At 38.8% G+C, this 16783-nt stretch overlaps 1 protein-coding gene across 1 annotated transcript; it reads left to right on the forward strand.

The window, feature by feature from the left end:
* The first annotated feature begins 850 nt into the window (after positions 1-850).
* LOC135281639 (carbonic anhydrase 3-like) lies at positions 851-16372 on the forward strand. Its single transcript, XM_064390682.1, has 7 exons — positions 851-1289; positions 2155-2352; positions 9099-9217; positions 10103-10195; positions 11041-11106; positions 11971-12126; positions 15189-16372. The coding sequence occupies exons 1-7, from the start codon at positions 1244-1246 to the stop codon at positions 15306-15308; spliced, it is 798 nt and encodes a 265-aa protein (XP_064246752.1). The 5' UTR covers positions 851-1243; the 3' UTR covers positions 15309-16372.
* The last annotated feature ends 411 nt before the right edge of the window (positions 16373-16783 follow it).

The raw sequence follows: 16783 nt of genomic DNA on the forward strand, positions 1-16783 counted from the left end.
ACCTCACTTCATTACTAGCAAGTAAAATAAGCTCAATCCTTCTTATACACAAAGTCTTCTAAAATTTAAATCACAGTAATTCATCTTTTAATCTAGTGTTTTTTCTTCTACTTAGTCAGCCCTTCATCCATTTCACACCATTGGTGCTAACCTCTGTCTTTATCTCATCTGGCAATTCTCTGTGTGTCAGAATAACAAATATTTTTAGAAGTCATTTGATTTCTGTGTGTCACATAAGGAACAAATGCCTGCTAGCAAGCATGCTTACAATTTTAAGTGCAATCTGATGCATAACACCCTGCTAAATGAAAGGAGAATTAAAGCTGAAGCAAAACAAACAAATCCTATGCTTAATTTGATAATAACGATTTTATCTGGAGCTGGCAGGAACTGGATCTTCAGCTAGCTTAATGATTTCCATTTACCAAGAAACATTGCAGTAGAGGAAGCAGCACCTTTTTAAAGGCTGGAGCAATTAATGCCACCGAATTTTTGCAGGGAAGCTGTTTATGAAGGCAACGGGAGACCGCACAGCAGGGAGCAGCGCTGGAACCCAGGCGAATACAGGGGAATTTCCTAGGGAAGGGTGTGAACCTGTGATAGCCATTTGCACAAAAGCTGTTGGACTCATCCTCTCACCCCCTGCTGGCCCCTGGATCAGGGCTGTGCCACACATCCAGGAGGGAAACACGGCTCCAGCGCGCTCTGGGGAGACACCCAGCCCCTCCGAACCGGACAGGCCTCACGCCAAAAGCGGCTTTCTACAAACAGCCATAAAAAGCCCCGCCAGCCTGCCTGAACCTGCACATTTCATTCAGCAGCCAGCCCGGCGAAAGCTCCCTGGTTGATCTGGCTGCGCGGCCGCCCATGGATGCGCACCTATGTCTCTTGGATTTGAAAACTATTCCTGCACTGCCTGTGCCTAGTGCTGGACATTCGTGCTTTTCCATATTGCCATCTCCTCGGCGCCGGGGCAGGCGGTGGCAGCCCCTTTCCCTCGCTGGGCATTCCCGGCACTATCCCGCCGGCTCCTTCCCCCGCTCTCCCGGGGCGCAGCGCCCGCGGGGCGGGCGGTCCGAGGCAGCGCCGCTCTCCCCGCCCCCGGCTCCGGGGCCCTCCCGGCCCTCGGGCGGCGGGGATGGGCATGGATTTGGCGGGAGTCTATAAAAAGCCGCCGTGAGGCGAGGCCGCCGTCCTCCCAGAGCCGCCGGCAGAGGCTGGGGCGCGGCGCCGGCACCGCACCATGATCAACCCCAACTACTACCCCTGGGGCTACGACAGCGACAACGGTGAGCAGGGGCCGCGCCCGGCCCGCTCCTCCCGGCAGCGAAACCCGGGCCAAACGGGGCCCCGCTTCCCGAGGGAGCATGGCGGGGACACGGGCCCGGGGCTCTGCAGGTGGCGGGGCCGAGGCCGCTCGGTTGTCGCTCGCAGGCACGGAAGAGGCAAAGGTGGCAGAAGGAGAGGTCCATGGCAGGGGGTCTTTGAGTTGAATAAAGTCAGTTTTCCTACTGTTAATGTAAATTAAAATTGGACATGGCAATATGTCCAATTCAGGCCAGGCCTAATGCAGGAAGAGCAGTGCTGGGCTGCAGACCCCGCCTGCCTGGAGAGGTTGGGGTGTTGGTGGTGTAGTGTTCCTGTTCTCTGCTGCAGGAAGAACAGTTCAGCATTGGTCCGGCTTTTTCCACATGAACTTCTTGGTGAAACCATGATGGTAATTAAATCCACGTTTCAAATTCTTGGCATGTCCAGGGATCAGTGGTCTTTTCTTTTTCCATATGATTACATGATGCCATATTTCAATCATTTGGGTATATCCCATCATACTTCTAGCCGCTGCTGGACTTGAGTATTCACCTCTGGTTTTCTTCCTTGGCCTATTATCACTCTCCTTGTAGTCAGTTTTGAGGTTGCTGTAAGAGTTTAGGTTCAGTTGAAGAACTTGAAATATCCAGTATTCCAGCTAGAAATCAGTCTGTTTGCTTTTTATGCAGTGAAACTCTTGACAGAGCATGAATTACAACTGGGCGATTAATGCACTTAAATGATGCTCTATACTTAAGCCAAGCCAAGCTTGTGTTAATTGTAACAAGTATAATTCCTATCTCTCTGGAAAAGATTTTCCTGATACTTCTCTGTACTTTTTTGTAGGACCGGATCAGTGGCACAAAAATTACCCTTTTGCAAAAGGACGCCATCAGTCACCGATTGAAATCAATAACAAAGAGGTGCATTATGATAGTTCTCTACTACCATGGTTTGCTAGTTATGATCCTGGTGCAGCTAAGACCATCCTCAATAATGGGAAAACCTGCAGAGTTGTATTTGATGATTCATTCGATAGATCAGGTCGGTTTTGTTTTCATCTCTAATTGTCATTATATGTAAGTGACTGTTTCTCAATTTGCATGGAAGAGCCTGCTCTGAATGTTCAGGCTCTTGGAAGGGTGCTGTGTCCTGCCTGTGTGTGATGTACAGGTTTCTCTGACTGGGTACCCTGTGCTGCTGCTGCTAAAGTGTGGGACTCCTTTTAAAGTTCATCGGTAAAATCACAGGGAATGGAAAGAGCCGCAAAGGAACTTTGTACAGCGTGAATTAAGGTGTAAGATAAATTTCTGGGGCTGCAAAAAGTCATTGCAGTTGTGTTGCTATTCAGGATGAAGGAGGCCCAGGCTTCATCTGTGAGAACTGAGTTCTGTTTTACCTATTTGAGATGCCCTGCAGAACATCTTAAATTACAATATTTAAAAACTCTATCCATGTAATTTGTGATAAATGAAGTAACGAGCCAGATGTTGCCACAATGTCACAGTATTTAATCAGTTGAAACTCTTTTTGACATTCATGAGGTTTTGTCTTAATGAACATTATAGGGCTGATAAATTTAATTGTGTCACCTTTTATTCACTTGCAGTTATGACAGCATACAGTGTACAGACTTATTTCTTATCTGCATTAAAACTTACACTTTTTATATGACTAGGACTGACAGCTCTAATTACTATGAGAAATCTTACTAAGAGATTGTTTCATATTAAGTATATATAGACATAGATTTGATTTAATTTAATGGATTTTTGACTAATTGCTTATGTTTCATGAAACTGAGGATCAAAATTTATGTACGCTGGACTAGTTAATATACTATCAAAACTCACAAATTACTCTGCAGTCAAGAGTTTTGTAACTTTTCTAGAAAAGTAGGAATTTTCAATGCTATTTGAAGAAAAATATTATTGATGTCAGATAAAATGATGCACAAGTAAAGAAATGTAGCTGTGGTATATGAGGTCTCCATGACTATTACCATTTTTTACCATCTGTTGTTATTTGTTAGAACAGCATCAGATATACCAATTGCATCTTCTGCATAAAAATAAAAGTGTAAGTATTGTGAAAATAACTCAGATTTTGAATGGGAGGGAGTATCCAGACACAGCAATCTACAGCGTGGATGCAACAATCACCACAAAGAGCAAAAAGTTTCAGAATGTTCTGAATTTTTTTCAGATGAACTGCTCAGTAACTGTTGTGTTTTGATCTCAGAAATAAAAAGTGACTCACTGCAAAGAAAGTAGGTGTATATCTCAACTCTTTGAAGTCAAGAAACATTCAGTGTTTGTTGTTATGTCTCCTTTGTTATACCATTGCCTGCAGAGTCTGTGGGTGGTGTTCTTTCTCTAATATAATGCTAATTGCAGGACGAATTCCACTGTGCATACTCCTACTGACTTGAACACATTTTAAGTTTTTTAGGATATGTACAATGGCTTTTTTTTATGTAAAAGAACCACCAGCTGCACAAAACATACATATGCAATAGCAGTCATATAGGACTTAAGCTTTTATTCCTTTGGACAAAGATACTCATTCTCTCTGTGTATGTGTCTATCACTCTCTCTATCTGAATTATTTCTGAGTTAAACAGAAAACTAAACATCTCTTTTCCTGACTTTTTTCAGTTATAGTGGTCATACCCATATCTGTACTTCTGTCTACATTTTCATTAGTTTGGATAAAATAGATTGCTGAATAAATTACCAAGGTGAATAATAAAATCAATTACTTTGGATGTCTCCAAGTTTTACATCCACTGTGTATCCTGCCAAGAACATTTGGAGAATTCACAACTGAGGACAGTTTCTTAAATTCAGACAATTAGAGTGTCATCCAATGTAATTCAGGTATTATGTTGAAAAAGGCCTTATTACTTTTATCTTTAGGGTTAGCCTAGTGGAAGGAATTGGAGAATTTATTTCCAGCTGTTTATAAAGTCTGATTGACTTTGAGAATCTGCTACAAATTGGAAAGCTTTGCTGACAGATGAGGTTGCTGTAGGAGCAGTATCGTGCCTCTGCTGCCTATCCATACAATTTAATGGATTCTTGTGGATTCATTTTCCTGTCTTACTGTATCCATGTAGATGGACCTTATGCACTCTAAAATGATTGCAGGTGGGGGCTGGAGTCTGAAAATTAAGAAAATAACTGGGAGCTGAAATCAGACCTTCTAGGTAGCTGGGCTCAGTAAAACACACCAGAACTTGGGTACTTTGGCAGTCTAACACTGCTATGGTTTTTTGGCCTGATTGGCAGTTCAGATACTCTTTTAGATCCAGCAGTAACCCAATTTTTGGTTTGAATTAGGGCTGACATCTTATTTCTACTATCAGAATCCATTTATTTCTAAAATGCATAAAATATTCATATCAGAGAAGTGTCCTGAGAGTTTCTAGCTGGTGGGACTATTGTCACAATGTTCTTTGGGATATATGACTTCCTTACAGTTAATGACTCTTTGGCTATTGTTGTAATACCTTGGTTAGATGTTTACACCAGAGTCTTTGATTGTTTGAGAAACAGTAAAATACAAAAGTCTGGTGATGGAACCCAGACAGAGCAGCTGGATAGAGATACACTAAGATCACATGGATGCCTGCCTTCATCTTCCCTCTTTGTTGTTTTTGTTGGCAAAATTTGAATTTGTTCATCAACCAAATTCCTACTTCTTCTTTTACTGGCTTTCAGATGAGTGACATTGAAGGGTTTGGAGTACCTCGGTGCAGGCACACATTCTTACAGGCTTACCTTGATGCTGTTTTCAGAATCTTTCCTGTCAAAGAAATGTGTGGCTTTGAAAGTGGATGATGAGAAAAAAAAATAGAGACAGTTACTGTAAGAAGTCAGAGCTTGTTGCTAATCAGCTCTTTTAGCATGATTAGGGCTTGTGGCCAGCATTTCCTCAAATACCGTTTGTGGGAAATCTCATTTATTTTTGAAAATGACACTTTGATTATCAACTTGTGGTAAATAAAATTTTTTTTTCCACTGGTTATTATAGGCTGAGGACAAACCCCAGTAACTTTAAACCAGGGGGAAGTCTGTCCATAGACACTCCAGTTTTAGTTGATTCCTGCAAAATGTTACTTAACATTTTGTCTGGTGAATTTACACTGGAAAAATCAGTAGCTGTTACAAAAATAGCACCACTACTTCTGCAGTCATAGTACCACTCAATGGCTGTACTGCATTAGGCAAAAGGCAGCAACGTTAAAATTCTTCCTTCAGTATAGCAACACATCTGTCATTTGTCATGTCTGCATTAAGGTATTGAGAACTCCTGTACTTGGGTACAGGGAATTTAGCATTTGAGCTTCTGTTAACTTGGAATTTCCGTTGTTAGAATTAAAAGTGCTTGACTTTTTATTCTAGTCAAGGGCCTGCTGAGGCTACAGCTACACAGAGAACTGTCATTTTTTCTGCCCCTGGAGGTGGGGCAGCCACACAGATCACAAACGAGGATGATTTGGGAGCTGACTGATGAGCAGGCTGGCAAATATGTGTCATAGTGTAGGTGAGGGTGGGTGGCAAGCTGACAGACTTCTGTCTGACACTTCTCTTTCCCAGTCTGTCCGCAAAAGAGTACAAAGTTCAAACAGAAATAAGCGTAATCCTGCTGCATATCTGTTCAGTGCTTGCTTAAAGAATATTTCAGTGAGAACTGAAATTTGAGTTCCAAAAGCTTTTAGGAAACACATTTTATCCCTGCAGTTAGCTGGATGGTTTCAGTACAGAGATGCTGTCCTGAGCAGAGGCTTTTTTATGACTTTTAAAATGTGACAGTGATGTGAAACAGCTGTGGTTTCTGTACTGCACTGTTAGTTTCTATTATAAAGCAGCATAACAAAGGTAATATGTCTTTTCAATTGTCATACAGTAGTACATTACTAATTTAATTTCATTGGGGTTTACCAGTTCATTTTATGGATTTGGCAGGATGCAAGATCATAAATCTTCCTAGAACAGTCATTCCTTGTCATGTTTATAAACACAACTGGTCTCATGAGTCTGCTTTGTTCTCTGTGGGTTTTTTCACCTTCCTTTACAGCAAACAGGGAAGACATTTGTGTAGGCATAACTTTGCCAGTTTTACTTTTAGTGAGGGCAAATGACAATTGACACTAGCAGGGATTAACAACCAGACCCCTACAGAAGCTGCTCAGCAAGTGCACATATTTGAAAAGCTTCTTGTCACTTTCCTGTTGTCAAGGGCACCCAGCTAACTAAGGCAAAGTGACTGGAGCAGCCATCTCCACTCAACTGCATGACACCTTCATTTTGCTGTGTCACAGAGTGAGAGACAGGGTTTTCTTGCCTTAGTTACATCTTACTGTGCAACACTTGCCCTAGTGATTACACTGAAAGTGAAAAAAGCCTGTTCTTTTATTAGCCCATTTTGTCTCATGCTGCTCAGCTGATGACAGATCAAATAAAAGGTGAGCTTTTTTCCAGAGCAGATGTCCATGTGTGTGTCCATGCAGGATTGTTCCGTGATAGATCATTCTTCACTGTGGATGTGTGGGGGGCACAGAATTTGGGCAAGACAGACTGACATTTTTATGTTTGGCATCAGGCACTGATGGGTCACTGAGGGTGATGTGCAAACCCATTTAGAGTCAGTCACTGAGCAATGGCATGAGAGTTTGCGACAATAAGGCACCAAAAAGGTGCCTCTCCCCTGTCTTCCTGAGCTGGTTTGTGTATTCCTTCACCTGGGCCGTGTTACTTTAATGGCAGCAAGTTTAAGGGAGTTACACGTTGGTAATTCTAACATGACTCTCAGATATTTAAGGAGAACATTTCCTTTGTAATAATAGTCAGAGAAATTCCCTGTTACATGTAAATAATTTATACTAACATTGCAGAAAAATTAGATCAAGATACCATCTCTTCTATTATAAACTTTTATTTAATATTCTTTTTCTGTTACGTGGTTGTGAATTTTTATTTGCATAGTATTGAAGCCTAAGAGGATAAAGATATGTTTAGAATTTAAGTTGCAAAGCACGTGCTTAAAAATAAAAAAAAAAACAACCTTACTAACTTTGAGCTATGCAGACAGAGTTTTTGGGATTTTTAATGTTTTAAATATTGGAGAACTTAATTATTGTAATGGTTTTGTTTATTTTTCCATTTTTAAAATGCAGGAAGGTTTAATTTACTTACATTGTTATTTCCTGTATTTATATGTTTAATACTACACACTTGTAATTAAAAGAGAAGGAAATACCTTTTTGCCTTCAGGAGCTGTTGTTTGCATCATTCTTTCTGCTTAAAGTGTGTTAGGTAAAGTTACTGCCTATTTATAGATGAGTAAAACTGGAACGCGTTGGCATGAGATGATGCAGAGCTTCACCTAATGCCCAATCAAAAATGTCTGCTGATGGCCCATCAGTGGAAATAATTACATACTTTTACCTTAAAGAGGATTACTTGGCCTTACAGATCTATTTTAATGGAGAATTGATGGCCTTGTCAGCTACTACTCTTACCCTGACTGTGTTCACCACAGTTATGAATGTCTGTGGGAAGAATTAAAAGGAATTTGTTGAGAAAAACAGCTTGCTCAGCTCTTAGTGCTGTATTTCTTGAGATGATAATGGATTTAATAATTTTCATATTGAAGGATATTTTCCTCTGGCATATAAAGACCAGTTCTTGAAACTGCTGAAAGTTATAGGAATGCTATAACTTTTGTTGTCAAAAAAAGTGAATGACAATTGATTATCTTCTAGTACTTGGTGAATGTAAATACATTTTTCTATTTCATTGATTCTTTCAGATAGACCACCTTCATTTACAATATTATTTATAAATGGTAACATTATTTAGAAAATTAGCTATCATTCATCACTGGCTGGACTTTTCTTTACAAAAATAGCTTGCATTCTCAGTGTTTGCTTTTCTAGTTTATTTTCTGCATTCTTTCTTCTTTTCCACAACTGAAGGGAGCAGCTATTAGAGCAGAAGCAGCATCAGTGATTTCATAACTCTTTAAAAAATAAGTCATAGCCTGCAATAAGATGCAACATTTTGTAGTGTTGTCTGGGAATTTCTTTATCATCTAGCACTTCAGTAGTTGATCTTAATTGTGGTTATATTTGTGTACTTTCACATCAGCAAATCCTAGATTTAATTCAGAGGGAGATTAAGACCTCTATATTTAGGTGTCTTATTGTGGGATTTTAAAAGTTGGTAGGTTATATCTAAACTGCCATTTGAGGAAACAGAGTTGGAGTTCAAGAAGTCCAGAGAGCAATTCAGGTCACTGTCTGTTGAGTGTCTACTTTAAGGCAAGCAGAATTACTCTAGAGGCCTGACTGTTCTGATTAGGGGTTACTTAGGTTACCCAAACACAGGCATCCTGTGACATGTTTGATAACCTAATCTATTTCCCATTGCCTCCAGATATTGGTTTAGAATGTACAGTTCTTCCACAGATCCTGGACCAGATCTCTCAGTCCTGTCCAGATGTCTCTGGACTATTCCAGAAAGTACTAGGTGCACATTCATGCAGCTGAATTAAATCAGTGATCTCTAGTGACTGTAATGGAAGCCTGGACACAAAAGTTCTCCTCTGCCTGTAGGTGTGTATGGCTGAGGGTGGTTGCCTGACGTGTGGCTAAAATCAGGACATAGGGCATCTGTACAGCAAATATGTAAATACATGAGTAAATATTGCAGATACACATGTATTTCATTTAAAAGAGTTGGGAGATCCTTGAGTCTGATGCTGTTGCAGATTATCAATTGCAGTGCTGAGAGGTGGGCCACTTCCAGGAGTCTACAGGCTGCGGCAGCTGCACTTCCACTGGGGCTCGTCTGACGACCACGGCTCGGAGCATGTTGTGAATGGAGTGAGGTATGCAGGAGAGGTAAGACTCACCACTTCTTGCTTTAAAACAGTGTGTTAAATAAAATTTTACACTATTGTTCTGGTGGGACAAAATTTGTCATTTCTCTGTTTTTCTGGGAATTCTTTCTGTTTATTTATCTGTGCCTTTTTATTCTTAGTCCCATTGATTCTTATAAACATAAATCAAGTTGAAGTCATTCTCACAGCAGGAGAAAAGAAAAATTCTGTGTGAAACAAAGGTTTCCATTTTCTCAAACCAGTGTGGTGTGAAACAGCACAGCAAGACTGAGTTAGTCATATGCAATCCAAACTTACTAAAAGAGTATTCTGAAAATAGAGAATTATAGTAGAAGTATAAAATTGCAGTGATAGAAAGGGGGGGGAAGAATGAATTACCTTGGTTCTTTAGCACCTTAGGATTGTAAAGAAAATGAGAAATATAGACTAATAATATACATTAATGACATTCATATAGATTCTTTGGCAGAATTGCTGTAATTCGAATGCCAGATGGAAATGAGTCACATATCAGTAGATGATGTCTGAACTGCATGGTCTACCTGATTACGTCAGCAACTTTTCTTCAGCTTTAACATGAGATTACAGTTATTTTTTTTCAATTTCTTATTCATATATTTATAGGTTATTTTAAAAATAGTATAAATATGCTATTAGTATAAATATGCTAATAGCATAAATATGTTATTAAATAGTATAATTATGCTATTAGATATAAGTAATAGATTACTTTGCTGTCCCTTTTTCTTCTCCCTTTTTTGGAAGGCCTCAGTATCATTCCTTGTTGCCTCAAACTCACACAATTATGTGAAGAACTTTAAATTCAGCCTTCTGATGGCTTGCTGTTCAATAACGGGGGTTTTTAAATCTTTTTCTTTGTTTCAAGCTTCATTTGTTACACTGGAATCCCAAATACAGTAATTACCTTGATGCTAAGAGAAGAACTGATGGGATTGCTGTTTTGGCCATATTTTTGCAAGTAAGTAGAAGCATGCAACCCTTCTTTGCCTTGATACTATGAAGTTTCTATTCTTGGAAAGTTAAACAAAGCAGAACTCTCTGGTGGGTATATTTTCTAGGGATCCTGCCACATTGAAGGGGTTGACTTTCAGTAATGTATCCCTTTCAAGTTACAGAGCATGAGTCATATTATCTCAAGTGGTATCCAAAACTACACACACTTGTCCCTGCAGCTATTGTGTCACTATGTGGTTCATGGAATGGGAACATGTGTCAGAAGTGGACCTCTGACCAACAGCAGTCAGCTGTCTTTTTTGCTAACTGGGGACAGATTTCAAGGACATGCATCTCTTCTAGGTTTTTCATGAACTTTCTCTCAAATAAAACTATTTCACAGGCAGTACATATTACTCGTCCTGTTTTAAAAATCCTTTTAGGGGCATGCAGCCTTAGACTGAAATATTAGCTGTTGCTCTCTCTTGTTTAATTAATATTCACTAGATACAGAACTAGAGATAGAAAGCTGGATGTCTTTTTTGAGATCAGAAATTGCAAACAATATTTCTACCATGAAATCTGTGTTGTGAAATTACCTGTTATGCTAAAATTTCTGTACTGATTAAATGTCCCCCTTTGTATCATAATATCTGTTAGGGTACAGGCAGAGGTAACAGACAGAAGACATAGCTTACCAAGCTGATGGGGTGGTAGATTGGGTTAATGCATTATAATTTTATAGTTGATACATGTTGAGATAGATGCTCACAGTTTTACAGTTGATAGATGCTCATATAGAAAAATAGGAGAAAAAAGAAACCTGGTCAAACAGAACTCCTTGCTTAGCTTACACTTTGTTCTTTACAGGTTGGGGAAACTCCCAAACCAGAGATGAAGAGAATTCTTGAAGAAATAAATGCTATCAAAACAAAGGTAATGATGTTAAGCCTTTCTGTACAGGAAGATTGCTCAAAGTCTCAGGACAAAAAAATAAAGAATAATGTCTGACTTCCTAGTTTTCAGATTCTTCTCTGCAACATTTCTAGAATATATTTGGGAACAAAACCATGGGTAGCTTTTCCTTAACATGAAAAGTCCTTTCTTCCACTTACTTATGAGCCTTCTTTGACTTTAGCAGGGCATATGAGTTGGGCAAAAATGAGCAATTTACCCAGTCTTTGATCACCTAAAAAATAGGCATGGGACCTTATTGCCTCAGTGGGCAGTGCCAAATAAAAGACATATTTATAAATTGGCCCATTTGGTCTTAATATGCTGCCTAATGGATCTCTGGAAATACCACTGGCTAGATGTTTGTGTCTTAGATAACATTATGTGATAAATCTCACATTTCATAGGCTGTCTTGCTTGTTATTAGTACAAATATTAAAAAAGTAGTACCTGTCTCACTTTGTTATATGGTGACCTAATGAAATATTCAATAGATAGAAAGAATTTCTGTAAGAAAGGAGGCCAGAAGGAGGAGTATTCTGCACAGAAATGAGTGAAACACACTGGTACTGGACGTTGCTTCACATGAGTTAGCTGAGGTACAAGGAGCAGCATCATGGAGTTTTCTGTTTTGTCATGCTTCTCTGGGCCCATCTGTGAGGGTCATTCAGTCCCCCTGTCTCACTGCACCATTATATCTCATGTAGATCTGTGCTTACTTTCCTCATGTGCAGTATCTGAGTCACTCCCTGTTTCTTTAAATAACAGAGCTGCAAACAAATCTTGACTAGATTTGTTGAAGAGTTTTCTGTTTTGTTTTGTTGTGTTTTTGTTTTTATTTTAAAGGGGAAAAATGCTCCTTTTCCAAACTTCGATCCTTCAATTCTTTTCCCTAAATCCCATGACTACTGGACATACCACGGATCTGTCACTACTCCACCTTGCGAAGAGTGTGTTACCTGGATTATTCTTAGAGAGCCCATCATAGTCAGTTCAGACCAGGTAAACTCTGCCCTTCATTTTATTTACATGCAATGACCTGAATTTATTCTTTTGACAAGGACAACAGTCATTGGATTTGTGAGAAATTATTGGATTAAAAGAGGAGTGAAGAACTACCCCATATCCAACACCATGGTAGTTCAAGTCCACAGATATCAGAGAGCTTTTTAAATCAGTAAAAACATACAGCAGTGTAGATAGAGTTTTCTTTCAAAAACATAATTTATCAGAGCAGGAATGTAATGGGACTGGTGATTCTGCCTGCCCTGTACTGCAGATGGGAGTGTAAAGTTGGAAGTGTTGAATTACATGCTTGATATCTGTTTCTGGAAGGTATACCAGCTAAATTTTCACAAACTGGAGCAACATCAGTTAACTATAATGTATTGTTAATATCAAAAACTTTTTTAGTTACTTACTGTAAAGAAGTATTTCTTGTTAATTCCTCTCCTAATTTATCCCCAATCCATTTACAGGAATTTGAAAGCCCGCTTTCAGCACATTTCAGCCTATAATTCTAATCTTACCACATATAAGTCAGTTTTCCCACCCGAGGTTATTCCTCTAGTCAGCAGACTATAATGATGCAGTACCACAAATTTCAAGGCTCCAGGATACAAAGCACAAGAATATTAATTAAGGGATGGATATATCATGTAGGTATTACAATTAGACACATAACTTCTCATTTTAAGTTTTCAAGATTATACTGTGTTTACTGTATTCATTGATGCATGTGTTACCACAAAAGGGAAATATTTTTATTTTCTAGTACTTTGTATTTAAGTGGCTCTTTATCTTTTAAGCAATAGAACTCGGGTACGATGAGAAACTTAGCTGGCAATAGATGAAAAATGGTCATGTGTTCATATAACTTACAGCTTAATTTTCAGAGCTCATTGAATTGCTCTGCCTTCTGTTTCCTTGTCCATCCAAAAATTAAAATATGGAGGCTATTTTAAAGTGGGTACTTCTGTGAAAAATACAAATATGGTCTGACTGCTTTCCACAAAATGAATCATCTTAGATGTTTATATTACAGAAGGTCAGCTACAGATTATATTAGGAAAAGTGTAGTCATTATTGAGCATCTCTGATTTAAAATGCATTTTTAAAGAAAGAATTAATCACATTATTAATCCAGCTTCATGAAAAGACATTTTGACTACAGTTGTGTTTGGGTCATGATCTTTTTTTCAGTTGTTCTAAAATTAGTGAGTTTTGGGAAACATACAGACTGTTCTTTAACCATTCCTCCTGTAGAAAAAATGGAACATTTAAGTTAAAGGTGAAATTACTACATAGAGACGAGACATTGGCTCTTACCCTGAGGTAGCTGCTTTTCAGGCAGAATTGGCAGCGTGTGTGAGTTATTGTCTAGAAATACAATAGAAATACTTCCCTCACTCCAGAGTGCCTGCACTCTAAATAATGTATTCATAAGAGGATTGTGTTGCCAATTATTTCTAATCCTAGACAGTGTAGTACCATGGCAGCCTCATTAATAGTGATTATTTTAAGTGTGTGTGCATTTGCAGTGGATTTCTTGGATGCTTTTGCAGCCAGATGGTAACCATATATTAGCCACAAGGGGAAGTGCAGTCGCTGCAAATCAGTGCAATGCAGGAAAATCAATTCACTAGAAATCCCAGGGAGATAGAGTGTGGGTGGCCTAGCTGCTCAGATTACTTTTAATGAAAGAACGGGAATTTAGCTGTGGAATAACTCTGTCTAATTGCAGACTAATTTTTTCATCTTTATGTAATTGTAGCCGGAACACATGTTGGTTTTTTACTGAGTAGAGCAGATCTTCCACAAATAATAAACTCCAGCACTCTTCTCCAATCATAATTTATCAGTTTTAACAAAACTGATGAATATTTTCATATCTTCCTGTACAAATGATTCTTCATGTCAACTCTGAAATTTAATTTCAGAATATTAATCCATCGGATGCATGTTATGCTGCTTATAAATGTGATCTCATCGTTGTTCAGGCTGACTAGGATGGCTGGCTTTTCTGAACTGTTCAGTGAACAGTAATGTTGAGATGCCCAAGCTAGCTCAGTCCATAAACTGGAAGAAGTTTAATCACAGTGAATCCAGGTTTGACAACCTAGGCAAAAGTTCTGCTTGTATTGGCCTTGAAATCTGTACTGAAAAGTAGATATGTCAGTGCATTGGAGCTCCTGTTGAACAAAGGTGATGCATGCCCTGCATGAGGCTACGTTTTCGAGTTATGCATGGGAAATGTGTGTGTGCTTTTCATGGTAAGTCATTCAAACAGGGACAGGTTCAAGTGTCTGAATCACAGCTGATGTGCTTTGGGTCTAGTGCAGTGCATGGTGGTGATAAGAAATGAATATAGGGTATGTGTATACATGTTGCATCCTTGGAAAACTAGAAAGCAGTAGAGAAAGAGTATTACAGTTTTGATGAGTATGGGCAGAACTCTTCGTAGGACATCCCTCCAAAAAGGAAACATACCTTGGTATGACCAAGGAGAGTCAAGCTGTAGACCTTGTTTACAAACCATTTGAAACCTTGACCAAGTCTTCATCCAGATTTAAATTCCAATTCCTGTTACCAATAATGAACTCCTTGTGTCACTGCAGCAAAATATATCCTCTGCTGCAGACGTCCCATGGAAATGAACGATTAATTTATAATTCAGCTTTAAAACCTTGTAATTCTAAAGGATTCTTAAGAATCAGGCACTAAGGTGAGGTTAGAGTAGGAGAGGTTGATTACAGCAGGTGCTGCTGTATTCACATTTTCTGAGTGCTTCCCACAGTTTCTGTATCTGTACACAGTTCTGTAGACAGGATATAAATGACACTATTTTTCACAATTCTGTTCAGCTAGGACCCATTTTTCTGTTTTGATTATTCATAAGAATATCACTGCCAGGAAAAGAACAGAGTACAGTTCTTGTGGTGGTGGGGTGAAGGACATCTTCACAACATTGAAGGAGACTTGTTTCCCCAGCTGGACCAGCCTCCTTAGCTTTGGATTTGATCCCAAAGGATTTACATCAAGACACTTTTTTTGCTCTTCTGCAGATGGCAAAGCTCCGCAGCCTCTCCAAGAACGCCGAGAACGAACCCAATCACCCCTTGGTTGATAACTGGCGCCCAACTCAGCCGCGGTATTTCAGGATGGTGAGCGCGTCGTTCCTCTAGGACCTGGCTGCTGTTGGGTGGCTCTGAGAGAGGCAACCTCTAGAAATAAGAGGTGTTTTTGTTTTGTGTCCTTTGCTGCATTTACACAGATCTCCAGCTGTAGGTCTGAAACTTGAGTTGTGGAATGAGAATTTCACTTTCAGAGGATTACATTTATTTAGGCAAATCCTACTGTTAAAATGGAAGTAGAGAATCTATTTGGTTCTTCATAACTGCTTTAACATTAGCTTTGGTTAATAGTTCAAAGGAAGAAGGAAGATGCTACTAATAATTACAAGACAATTTCCTATTGTGCACATGTCCCTTGAAGCTTGTCTGATTGCATGCTAAAGAGGTTTCAGTTAAGAGAAGTAATTGTTTTCACCATTAAAGACATATTTTTCAGTAGATGTTTTCAGAATTACCCATATCCAGCTCTGAGCTGCACCAGTTAATCCACAAGGCATTCTTGGAAATTATAAACTCTTTTGGTCTTTGGTACATAAAATGTGAAAGGATAGGAAGTTGTGTTACAATCACTGATAAAGAGCTAAACTTTTGCTTTCTTAAAACAATGGACAGGTGAAACAGAGATCTGTTCTGAAAATTGTATTCACCGAGTTATATGTAGTTAAAACTATGGGAAGGGGGAAGAGCTATTTCTTCTTGTGTCACAACTGGTTCTCTTTATTAAAAGACTAATTTCCATTTTAATATTGTAGCAGTCAAGGTGACATAAATTTTGTGAAGTTGGTCTTTGTATCCTTCGTATATATTTTATTCATGTATGCAAATGGCTTTTCTCTGTAAAAAGGGTGTTAAAATAAGAAGAGTCCTTAGTCTTTTTAATTATTTTTGAGACAAATTCTCATTTAATGTACAAATGTAATCAATCCTGCTGCCAATGAAGTTTGTGCATAAACATCTGAAACCACAGCTGGACTCTTAATTAAAATGCAATTGACCAAAGTGTTCTTGTCTCTTGTTTTGGCACAAAGAACAATGAAACAGGGTTGTAAGCCTCTAATTGAAATAACACTATTTCTGCATTAAAAAATCCAATAAAAATAAACATATTTACTTAATATTTTTTGTTCTGTAGTTTTTTACTATTTAGAAACATGTAAAAGTAACAGAATTTTAAAGAAAGACCTGTCAATGTCCTCTGTATTCTATCTTTATAGAAACTGATGATGTGTAGGATCTTTTTCAGAACTATTTGAACTATAAGAGTACTAATTTAACATGACACCTAAATAGCCACATCCTTGAGATGTTCGCATCCATTCTTTTAGTGAGATCATCTCTGTTCTGACAAAGGCTTTCTTGAAACATCATATGAATCAACTTCACAAGTTGACTGCAGAGTGGAAAAGTTCAGTCTGTATCCAAACTCACTAAAATGAAAGGTAATTTCAGGAAATACAAAGCAGGTGCTGCTCTAGCAATGCCTGGGTTCTTGGCTGCCACGTTAAGGGGCAGGAGGACATTGCTGA

Source organism: Passer domesticus, chromosome 1 (assembly GCF_036417665.1).
Source record: "Passer domesticus isolate bPasDom1 chromosome 1, bPasDom1.hap1, whole genome shotgun sequence".
Classification (NCBI taxonomy): domain Eukaryota; kingdom Metazoa; phylum Chordata; class Aves; order Passeriformes; family Passeridae; genus Passer; species Passer domesticus.

What these genes read in the sequence shown, in the direction of transcription:
- LOC135281639 (XM_064390682.1), top strand. Translation starts at nt 1,244, where the DNA reads ATGATCAACCCCAACTACTACCCCTGGGGCTACGACAGCGACAACG. An exon ending in GGGCTACGACAGCGACAACG is followed by an intron (nt 1,290 to 2,154) that starts GTGAGCAGGGGC and finishes ACTTTTTTGTAG; the next exon opens with GACCGGATCAGTGGCACAAA. An exon ending in TAAATGCTATCAAAACAAAG is followed by an intron (nt 11,107 to 11,970) that starts GTAATGATGTTA and finishes TTTATTTTAAAG; the next exon opens with GGGAAAAATGCTCCTTTTCC.